Consider the following 12,861-nt stretch of genomic DNA (forward strand, 5'->3'; position numbering starts at 1 on the left):
GAACTTGGGCAGCCTCTAGATGCTGAGAGCTTCCTCTTGCCAACAGCCAATGAGAAGTTGGGGTCCTCAGTCATACAGCTGCAAAAAACTGGATGCTGCCATCAACCTACATGAACTTAAAATCAGATTAGACTCCAGTGAAGCCTCTAGATGAGAATACACCCCAGCCAGTACTTTGATTGCTGACTTGTGACTCTGAGCCGAGGACTCAGCTAACAGTGCCTTTGACTCTTGACTCAAAGAAACTATGAGATAATAAAGGTGTGCTGTTTAAGCCCATAGTTTGTGGTAATCTTTTATACAGCAACAGAAAACTAATTAAAGGAAAGGAGAAAGGAGACAAGAATTTATGAAACAGTCCTCTAAAGAGTAAAAAAGTCACTGGGCTTATGATTACCTGACAGAATTAAGGGTCCATTTGAGATCTGTGTTCATGAAATCAAAGTGGGACCAGTGAGTTCTATTTGTGTTTTTCTGTAACTATACCAAAAGTGCTATATATGAGTATGAGTTATCTATTTTCATTTGTTTTGTATATTTTGATATATAATTTCAAATTTATTAGTACATAAATAAATATCTATAAAGCACATATTTCTGAAACTCTTCTTTTTATTCTTTTTACTTTTCCTGAAATTTGAGAAGAATCCCAGGAGAGCTAACAATCAGGAATCTAAAATTAAGAATTTAATTATTGGCACCATTGACTGATTAACAAAACCATTTTGTTGAATCTTGAAGTGATTGAAAAATGTAGCATCGATAACTTAGAACTGATCAAATACAACTGATTCTGTTTTTTATCTTAAGTTTATAAACACATTGATTAAGACTCTAATTCTATTTGTATCTTTATATTTGCTTCTTAGTTAAAGTTCCACATGTAAAAAGTGTCAAACCTGCACTTTGCAATATGCAATGCATGCAAAAAAAAGAGTGTAAGTTGTAAAAGTATTAGCCCTAACTTTTCTTTCTTAATAGGAAAATAATAGCAATTTGATTTATAAGTTAGACAACAAGTAACTCAGTACTCTCACTAGGGAAGAAAATAACTATAGAGCATCTTAAGCTATCCTAAAAAGCATACAGAAACTGTATAGAAATATTTTAGAGTTGAAAAAGCAGCAATATTAGTATCACAGAATCTTTTTTTAAAAATAAACCTCAAACAGTTTAAGCTGTTTTATGCTATATTATTTACCATCTTAAAGAATAATCTTTCTTTTTCATTATCACTTGAAAGAAATTTCAGAAAATATTAAATAAACATAACCTAACACTTATATGGTGAGTAGTACACTCTAGAATAGCACTGTTCTAAGAATAGTTAATGAATTTATTATCTGAATTTCACAGAAGGGGAAACTGAGGCCCAATTTACTCAGCAAGTGGCAGAACAAGGATTTGATTATAGGAAATTAGGCTCCAGTCTTGACTTTTAACCACCATTCTATAAAGCTTCTCATACGACAGTCCTTCAGTTTTCCAGGGGAAATTATTATAGACCCATAACACTGTAGTTACAGTCTGTCAGTCTGATCTGTGAAAACAGTCTGACCTGTGGAAACATGAGGGTAGGAAAGTAAAATCCAGTATGTACTGAAACATTATAGTCATTTTTAAAAAGAACAGAAAAGATTTTTAAACATTGAAACTGCAGATAAAACTTACTCTTTAATGTGTTTTCTGTGCTTTTTATTGTTGGGTTTTCTAAATGTTAATAGTCCCTTAGTTCCTTTTATTACATTAGTTTGTAACACAAACTATTTATTCTAAAGAAAACTCAATCATAACTCATTTAGCTATTATAGATGAAATAACACAAGTAGTCGTCTAGATTGCTTTATATTGGTTTGTGAAAATTCACATGGAAAAAGTCTGCAGTTACTTTTAACAGCAGAGGATATCAGATTAGCTATAACACATAAACAATAATTTTAACACAAAACTGGAGACATATCTGCTAAATTGCTGGGTAAGAATAAAGTAAACTTATACCAGAAATGAACGTTATATTATTATAGGTTTAAGAGTCTATTTTAAGTATGGAGAGTTTAAGATGATCACATTAAAACCCATTTTTCTATCTTGGTTACTCTTACAGATCTAAGTCAATTTAGTGAAGCTGAATTAATTAGGACTATCCACAAGAAACAACTGTGAGCTATCTAAAGACTGAATAAACAGCAAAAACCAAATTATCTTCTGTCCTACAACATTAATAGAATCTATTGGGAAATACCCATAGGGAATGAAATAATTACACACTACTAATAACATAAAGATGAAAGATAACTACAATTCCTTCAATAAATTTAAGGATTTTGTTTTGTTCTTTTATACCTTGCCTCATGTTATCCAGGAGATATTATACTTCTTTGTAGAAGAACAGAAGAAATCAAAGTATAAATAAAACACATTTAACAAACATAGCTAGAACAGTGAACAGAGTATAAAACCACAAATGACTTATTATTTCAAATGAGAAAAGTATAATTAGAAAAATATAATTAGAAAAATATCCGAAGGTGGATGTAGTAACATATCTAGAGGGTAAAAGTATTATATTGTTAGTAAACTTCAACAAGTAACCTTTTTAAGAAATCATTTTATAAAAATTCATGTTCACATAAAATAAAGAAAATACAAATCTAACTTCAAAGACAAAATTATTGAGATGGTTTTTCTCTCTAGATCCAGAATGTTTTACTTTTTACGTTGAGAAAAATCATTTGTTTTTATTACTGTTGTACTCATTTGTCTTGTTTTTATTTGGAAGAGAATGAAGTACAAGAGAAACATTAAAAACATAAAGTCAGTTGTTTTCACAATAGTTTTCTATATCATGTAATTAAAGCTCATATAGGAGATAAGGTATGAGTGAAAATGTATATACACTTTTCAACTTCATGCATCAATAATACAAGCTTGGTTCTCACTTTATGTAGTACCATTACCTTCAAAGAGAAGTGCTGGGTTTCATCACTAGAGATGTGTACTTTTTTAACCAATTTATTGGGGCTAAAATGTGAGCATTATAAAGTATTTTTCTTTGAAGGGAATACTACTGCATAAAATAAAAATCAAGCTCCTACTATAGAATAACATTCTAAATGTTAGTTTTGCTTTCAGTTATTTAAAATTTTTTCCTGAGGTTGCAAAGGTATTAGAATCCATAAATGAGCAAAATAATTCTGATAGCCTTATATTAGATCATATTCAAAAGCCACATTTATAATATATTTAGCAAATATAGTTCAAAGTTAATGATTTATTAGTCAACTGTATGAAAAATATATTAAAAACATAAGCTCTTGTTTAATATTTAAATAATCCCATAAGGCCTTATATTAGTAAAAAAGTGGAAATATTAAGGAAAATAACATTTCTCACCTAAATGAAGCTCAACTCAGACAAAATGAAAATGTGTTTAATCATTTTAATAAATATATTTTTCAACATTTGTCATGTTAAAGTACAGTAAGTCTCTGAATTACATAGAATATTTTAGTGATTTCCTTAAATGTGCCAAAAATAACTACATTTTTGAAGAATGTCCTACAAATATTCAGTACCAAAACAATCAAGTCAAACTAAGATATATTTCTAATTGCAAAGTTTGCCACTCCAGCAAAGAAAATGCTATTATTAAATTCTAAGAAAGTACCATTTCCTGAGTTGTTAAACACCATTAAAATTATCACAAATACCAATTTCCAGTTACTTTTAGATTGCTAGGAATGCTTTTCATCAAAAGTTTAAAATTGTTACACAGTAAGGCATATCTGAAATAAAAAACAAAGAAAAATGCATTCACATTTAAAGATATACCTTTGCTCAGTAAGTCATATTTATACATTTAGTTTTTACATATATGATATTCTTAACTTATACACCAAGAATCCTAGGGAGAAATAATAAGGGAGATTATAAACACCAACTCAATAAATAACCCTCAAAGCTCATAAAGTCATAATTTTAGGGGGAAAATCCAAAATTCTAGTAGTCTACCATCTGCATATATTTTTGTTATCTAAAGCTAAAAATGCATATAAATTTTCAGGAATAATTGATATTTCTTTCTCAAGTTATTTGGAATCTGTTCATGGTGCACATATGTGAATGAACGAATACATCCTTAACCCACCAGTATCTTTTTCTCCAGTGTGCAGGCAATCACCCGTGAAAAGTATGGTGTAGATGACAGGATGATACTGTACCTGATTAGCTCTGGAGGTGGTCATGGGATCAGATGGAGAGGACTTGGTGGTAGTTGGGGAAGATGGCAATGTCTGGGAATAAAGCAGTTCAGGAGCAAATCAACCTTTATAAGCCTTAAACTGATTATTTAAATAAAACAAAATAAAATAAAATGTAATATAACGAGAACAAAATCCTATGAACAAATTTTTCTCCTATTCATTCAAATTTAATGGAATTTAAGATCAATTAAGTAACTAATGCATGTAAATATGCATGCATAAGCATGTAAAAATAAATTCATGACTTGAAATCATGATGGTGACTGATAAAAATTCACATGAGTATTAAAGGTATCCTGACCATATTCATGAATAGTAGTCTCTTTTCTTTCCCTCTTGTTTTCTTGGGGGAAAAGAGATCTCAAACAAAAATTCAAGAAATTTAATGAGTAAAACTGAAAGTCATTTTCCTATCAATGAATACAGTCGGGGGTTGAAAGAAGTGGTGAAATGAAGTTTACTTTCGCATAAAAGTATCCACCTACTTAATATGTTGAACATCACCAACAAGTTGATTCCACATGAATTTAGGGTTCCATACTTAAAAGCAATTAAATTTGCTGTTCTGAGTTCTTAATATCACATTATCTTCTAAAACATTAATTTTTAATAAATTTAGAGCCCGTCTGAAAATGTAAACATTAACCTCATATTAATAAACAAGTAACATAGCATTTTAACAAATTGCCATAATATTTTTTATCATTTGTGTTAAACACTAAAAATTTATATAGATAAGGGGTATAATATATTATAGCGTCATCAGCCTGTGTTGAAAATAGGTACAAAAATATTAGGAATCAAATTATTGTTCATTTCATTTCTAAACACATATACAAACTATATATAAAATATGCCATATGAGACCATAATATACTTAAGATATTTTTAAAACTTCTCATGTCTAATAGAGTAACCTTAATGTGTGTGTAACATGTTAAGATGTTATCTTTTTAAAAAGGTATATTTTCACTCAGCAAATAGCATGGCTTAAGTAGCACCCTCAATAGATAATATTTCTTAATACATGAAATGGGGTAGTTTTATAGTACAGACAAAATTCTATATGGACATTATGTTTTATATTAATATATATCCATCAAAATTACTCAGATATGAGCAAAAGCATAACTTTAAAGGTTCAGCAGTGTCAGGAAAAGCAGATGAAATTACTTAATACAGTCATATTTATGCATTTAATATTTCAAAAGTCCTAATTAGGATAGAATAAAGCATTTAAGAGTAAAAGAAAGGATAAAAAATTCACAGGCTCCTGCTTAACTCACTGTTCTCAAGTAACAAAGTAAGACTGATTCTAATATCAGATCATGTTTTAAACAGTCCACTCCTCTAGGGATTCTTGATTCTTAAGTTAAAACCTAAGATACTTTGAGGAAAACTAGACTTAATGTTGAGTCATACCAAGATTTTTGTTAAATCATACTTTAAAAGGGGAGAGGAGCTACATTCAGAAGTAAAACCTCACAAAAGAAGAAAAAAACCCTTCGAATCCTTTGTTTTCTGTTTTTGCTATTTGTAATAAATTCATTTTACAAAGTCATTTCTCCAGAGAGACTTTCATTTCCAGTCATTAATAATTGCCCTAATATTTTATTTTCCATGCAATACTATGCAGAGACATACGCTATTGACTTTGGGCTACTCTTGTACTATGAACTGAAGAGTAAAGGTTTTATTTTCCCACCTCTGGTTACAGTTGTTACTGTACAGATTTCCTGGGGGTAGTTAACATATATTTAAGAATATGTTCTTTACTAATCTCAGAGTGATTATGAGACTGCTGACTAAATAGATGTGAGATAAACCTAGAGGCCATCTATCCCAATATAGGTTAGAAGCCAATTTCATTAACCTACAGAAGCATGAGGTATGTGTGTTGGGCTCTTCTATTTGCATCAGGATAAAATCAACTTGAAGTATCACAGGTGTTCATTATGACATCCATCTTGCCCTAGATATGAATTCTCTTGAAATATTGCAAAGAAATATGTGGAAAAAGTAGTAATATCAAGTGACTCAGAATTTGTGGTCACTAAGATTAATATTATCTTCTGTCAATTTATTCAGTATTTTTCTTTTTACTTGGCGTATATGTGAGGTATTGGGCATGTAGTAATAATTGATAGAATTCATATTCATCAACATTGTCCTTAATAATTCTGATGCTGTTTCTTTCTCACAGAAATAAAAACAATAATTTTAAACTTCTGGAAAAATATTAATATGTTTAAAATCATTAAGGGTTTGGTTATTAAATATCATATTCTGGTAAGTTAAGAGTTTAATGTTTTAAATAAAACGTGAAAATTAAATAAGTTTGGGCTTTAAGGGATAAGATTGTCAGAGTCTTTTGACACAGTCAATTGCAACTAAATATATTTTCTTGTTTATATTCCTAAAATAATAAACATGTAATGAAGTAAACAGGTGACGAGTTTTCTATCGATATTTATCCATTAGTCATATAGATACCCTTAAACAGAAAAAGTCTCCTTCCTTTACAAATTTAACCTATAGCAATAAAGAGAATCCAGCAAGTTTGCATTTCAGTTGATTTTTTAAATGCTGGTGGTAAAAATTGTTCTCATAAATAGATATGTGTAAATATATTAACGTACTGCCTTTAGTTTAAAAGGTTCTATTAATTAGATTAAAAAACAGCTTTGATAGTTGTTCTCAACCACACAAATAGAACAGAAAAATTAGTAAGAAATACTTCAATGTACAATATGTTTGTTTCCCTAATATTTTATAAACATTTTTATTCCTATTTACTATGCAGACTAAAAGTTAAACTGGTTTCAAGTTAAAAAAAATCATTTAGTAAAACTTCTGATATATATCTGGAAGATGTAACTAACTGAATATCCACATAGCAACAATATATTAAAATATGTTATAAATAACATTTATAAAGGATATATACTGCTAAAAACTTTTTTTATATTTATATATTAGTGATTATGAAGGGCACAGGCATTTTTTAGCACAATTTTATCTTTCAAATGGAAAAGTATGATATTTTTATTTATATGACACAAATGTCTATTTAAGAATTCTGCTTTAAACGTTGAAGGCTGAATTACTTATTGCAGAAAAATCTGAAGTGGTTTATAATTTTAAAATAGTGGATCCTTTGGAATATAAAACAGTTTTTTAAAATTCAAGATTTAATAATAGTCATTTAATTAAATGTAGATTTCACTAGGCTCTTGGGAATAAGAACTAAAAAGTGATTACAAATTATGAAATGCATTCTTGTTAACAAGTGACAGTTTTACTGGACCAGAGAATATTACTATAAATAAACTCCATAATAAATAAGCTTACCTCAAGCAAATCTACAATAATAGACTGTCAAGGTCTATTATATGTATAGTGAAAACAGCAACAAACAGCAAACTTCAATTTTAATTTGGAAGGTACTACTAGCTAACTGAGTAACATTACTTGAGTAATCGCCTTCCCAATCCTTTGTTTTCAGTTCTGTTAAATAAATCTGCATACTACTCTATAAAAAATAATAGATCAGCTATTTAAATATGTAATTGTTATCTGTGGTTTTTCATCCTGACAAGTATCCAGCATTCTCCCAATGTCTGAACTATCTGGAACCACTTAGCCCTAATATAAACTCATGTTGTCTAATTTCAAAAGGTCTTTTACAATTGATTCCTATTCCATAGCTTATATTCCTCCTAATTACTATTCTACACCTTTATCCTTCTCTTCAACCATTCAATCCCATGTATTTTATCTTCTTTTCAATTGATAGTTTTTATTACTTGAAAGAAATCATGATTTTCCAGAATGAGCTTCCTTATCTACTACAATTGGCCTCATTTCAACCTGTTCAGTTTTCCAAACCACTTTTTTCCCTATCTTCTCATTCTTTTCAATGTAGACAAAATTGTGATCTCCCGTTCAAACTTCCTACTCTTCAGGGGCTAGGACCTTAACACCCTAAACTATTATCTTTCCACCACTCCTGAGTCATTTTGTTCCCTTAATGATCTCATCTGTATTTGGCATCTCCAATTTCTCTACCTTTTCAAACTCCTTTTTATTCTTTAACATTAGCCATTCGCTCTTTAGTAGCAGGGGTTATGTGAGTCTCTCTGATCTAACTTGTATTTTACTCCTTTTATATCCACAATTTCAAGTCAGCAGTTCCCACACTTCACACTTTTTTTTTTTTTTTTACCTAACCAGCCTCTTTACCTTTAGGAAATATTATTAACAAATAACAACTTTTCTCTCAACATAGACTTGAAACTAACTTTTAGAATCTCCAATGATTTCCTATTAAAAAAATAGTTATTCTCTAATTTTTCTTTGGGTATTTGATCCTTTTTAGCATCTTTCCTTATATTGTACTTTCCTCATTTTCTCCCTTTTATCTTTATGGTTAATAAGGAGCACTTACTACGAACCAGGTATAGATCCACTCAGTTAATACTCACAATATCCTTACAGAACAGATTACTATTACTTTTCCCATGTTATAGGTAAAGAAGTTGAGGTATACAGAAGTAAAACAGCTTGTCCAAATGTACACAACTGGTAAATTAAAGAGGCAGGATTTGAAACCTGGCAATCCTATTCCAGATCCTATACCTAACCGCTATACTATAATGCTTCTGACTTAGTTAAAAAAAAAAAAAGTAACTGTTTCTTTATCTCTTTTTTTCTCTCCTACAATGAAGGTGTAAGTGAAATTATCACCTATACTGCAATTAAGGATCTATATTTTCAGTTTTAAATTCTCACCTATGCTTCTATCAAAGACTACTTCAAGGAAAAAACATACTATATACAACTTATTCAACTTGCCTGAAACAAACATACAAAAATATTATCTCACATAGATGCCTGACTAAAATTCACTAGCTGCTTCCTAGAATTCAACATTTTGCTAGGCTCAAAACCACATATAGTCATTTTTAAATTTTCCTCATTATTTTAGAACTGGACTCAAACCTGTCTCAAAGCCTCACAGATTTCACTTTGAAATATCTTTTAACTTCAAGCTTTGTCTCAACTTTCACCACCAGAGGAGATTGTGTTCATCATCTTATTCTTAAAATATTCCCTGGTCTCCTAACTTCACCCTGATACAAGACTTTCTATTACAAGTGAGGTCCTCTTCTTGGAGATGCTTATTCAAGACTCTGAGAAATTCCAGAAGAGAGAAATCTATTGGATTTTATTTAATCAGCATTACTCAAACTTAGAAGTGTTAAGATCAATTACCAGTTACATTTCCTTGGGTAAGTTACTCAAATTCCTTTAAGCATCAGTTTCTATTTGTATAACATGGACTCTATACCTGCCTCAGAAGAATTTCGGAAGGATGAATGAAAGGTGATAATAAATGTAAAGTGCATAGTACAACGGCTAGCACAGAAACAGAATAAGCACCATATACATCACTGTTACCAGTATTACTGATCCTTCATTCTTGACCATAAAAATGTTTTTCCTGGCAAAGATTAACATCCCCTGGATTTGCGAGTATTACATAAAAGAAGTTTTTAAAAATATTATTTTATAAACCTTCAAATCTAAAGATCTGCATAGTAGATTACTCAGTAAGTGTCATAATTCTCTTCCTCTCCTAACAATAGGTGTTCCTACAAGCACTCTAAGAATCTGTGTGGAGTTTTAGCACAGAAGAGAACAAAGGGTAGAGGTGCCTCTTTTTTTTTTTTCCATAACCTTCCAGAGAAATTAAAAGGGCTCTTTTGGAAAATATTAGGAAGAATCAGTAGTCTACAGGATACCCTTTGGCCAGACATCCAAAACTCTCCATTATCTGGTCCCACATGGCTTATCTAACATTAATTTCCTCTAAACTACAACACAGATATTCCACTTCTGTCAAGATAATCTCTTTACTATTTAACAATTATGATGTCTTTCTCCTCAAATCCATATTGCTTCATCTGCCTAAAATAAGCTTTTTTCTTTTTTCTCCTCTAATCAGGCAATTCCTGTACAATCTTCAAGGTCCAGTTCAAGTCTTCACCTATTTTACAAGACCAAATGTCACTCTAGCCTACATTTCTTTCACACTCCTCCAAACTTTTATACTACATTGTTTACATTGTAGTTTTGGTATATAAATACAGTTTTATATTTTTATTAGTTATTTTAAGTATTTAGGATCTCTCATAAACTAGCTTGACAGAGCAAGGGCTACATTCTAATATATTTTACAATTCACTAAGAAGGCATTTAATAAATTTATGATTGAATAATGAACAAATTATGTGCTAATTTTGCCAATTTTTCATGATGAAAGTAGAATTCTTTGAGCTAAGTGAGATTTTTGGTATCTTAATTTAATTTTTACATACAAAATAATTATTTAAATGCCTATAACCACTTCTTTTTAATGTAGATTTTCTTAAAAATGCATTTGAGCCAAAGAGAAAAAAATGCTGAAAAACTGTAATAGACAAAGGAAGTTAACAAATGCCAACTATCTTACTGATTTGTTGTTTCTACCATGTTTTGGGGTTCATTTATTGACTCATTAGGTATAAACAACCATACTTAGAGGGAGATTTGAGGGACTTACAGCAACAGGAAATGTTTCAATAATCCCGTGAGGAAAAAAAAGTAAAAAGTACAAAATTCAAAACATAAAAGGTGGAAATGAAAATATGTACACCAAAAAATCTGGGTTAAGACGTGCCCCAGGAATGAGTTCAGAGCTTCTAGGTAAACAAAGTCTAAATTATTTGAAGATCACTGAAGGTCTCTGCTATTTTCATTTCCTGAAAATAAGAAATATAATGTTCTATGTTGCAATTAATATGTTTAATTTTGGCTTACTGGCTCTTGCTGCATATCTGTTTCTTAGTATACTGACTTGTGAAATGAGCACAATGGTGTTATGTACCTTATCATAATCTTCTGATATTAAGGCTATAGAACAGAGGCTACATACTTTGATTATTCAATAAATATTATTATTATTGTCATTTTGAATATATAAAATATTGGAGTCCCTCTCTATTAGCAAATATATATTTGATTTAAATAAAACAAACAAACCAAAAAACACATTTGAGAATAAAGAAGTGAATAGTTCACATCTAATATCTAAATTGGATGTAAGGCTGTCATGCTAGATATCATCATGCTTCCATATGAAAGACTTGTGACACCAGTATGTACTGCTTTCCTAAGAACTTATATTTGGTTGAGATTTCATTAAGTCAATAAGGTTTCATTTGGGGAGAATATTCTGGTTCATGTAATTTATTCAGAAACCAACTGTATCTAGATCACATAATTCAGAAAATAGTATTTTATAAAAGTCATAATAATATATGGTGTAAATTCTAACTTTTAAAGCAAGTTTTATTCATTTAGAACTAACTCTGACTTCCTATTTTAAGTCCAAGTTACATATTAATTATACTTTTTGTAGTAAGCAAAATCTTAAATTATCAACCATAAAAAACAATAGATATGTAGTAACAAAAATTAAGAAAATATAATTTCAGATCCAACATTAATTCATTTCTATGCAGAAATTACATTTTCCAGTTCCAGAAATTTTTAAAACTCAAATTTTATTCTTTGCACAATCTTAACTAGAAGAAAATGTTTAAAAATATTTTAAAGAAGTTATTTTAAAAATTAACTTCAGAACTGAAGTCCAAAGGGAATGTAAATGTTATGCCATTAGTTAAGGGAAAGACTACCATTTTAAAAGAAATCTTATTATTATTCTATGTACTCAAATATAAAAAAATATATAAACATTATATGAAATACATTTTTATCTATTCTAGTGTAAAATAATTTATTTTAGAAATAATTATTTTATACTGGATTACCAGCATAATTTCTTCAGAGATAAAAGCATGGTAATTTAAATTTATATACTTCACTTACTATTTAGACAATGATCCAACAAAAAGTATTACATTGTAAAACAGGATACCTAGAAAGTTAGAGAATCCGAAATTTAGAGTATAAATAACTCTGTTGATCTACAGTATGATAAATCTCTCTTCCAGATTTTTTGAGTAAATTTTTCAAATTTTACATTTATAAGAAACTGTTTAAGTATTAAATATATTACCCTACTAGATGCAGTGTACTTCTTAATAAATCTTTTAAAATGATACTCTATTTCATTTATTACATGAAAATATTAATCAATAATAATTTCAATGCCATGAATGTCTACAAAGCTTACAAATGAATGCAAATACACAAAAGTAAATCAATCACCATTATTTTTTACCACTTATCTTGAATTTAAATAATATTATCTGAACAAGGCAAATAAAAATAGAAATGAACCCAATATTTTAAGATTCTGGCTTTCATAATTTTTTACTGAGACTGGATATACGACAACCTATAAATCTCATATCACCATAGAGAAAATTAAAGTTTCAACAATGACTCACAGACTATTATTTGATGGTACTAGCTATTTAGTATTACAAAAATAATAAAAATTCATTCATATCATTGTCCTGAATATATTGCCAGTGATATAGTACTCAAAGTATATTTTATGTTTTACTTTTTTTAAAAAAATCAAGATATT

At 29.4% G+C, this 12,861-nt stretch overlaps 1 protein-coding gene across 2 annotated transcripts in view; it reads right to left on the bottom strand.

The window, feature by feature from the left end:
- Nucleotides 1-12,861, bottom strand: part of NOVA1 (NOVA alternative splicing regulator 1) — a 142,970-nt gene that overhangs the window by 19,855 nt on the left and 110,254 nt on the right. For both annotated transcript variants that reach the window (XM_027110972.1, XM_027110973.1), the window contains one exon: nt 4,221-4,292. In XM_027110972.1, the coding sequence (XP_026966773.1) occupies nt 4,221-4,292 (72 nt within the window). The remainder of the gene's footprint in view (nt 1-4,220; nt 4,293-12,861) is intronic.

Source organism: Aethalodelphis obliquidens, unplaced genomic scaffold, assembly GCF_003676395.1.
Source record: "Aethalodelphis obliquidens isolate GAN/ISIS:26980383/991018 unplaced genomic scaffold, ASM367639v1 scaffold10, whole genome shotgun sequence".
NCBI classification, from domain to species: domain Eukaryota; kingdom Metazoa; phylum Chordata; class Mammalia; order Artiodactyla; family Delphinidae; genus Aethalodelphis; species Aethalodelphis obliquidens.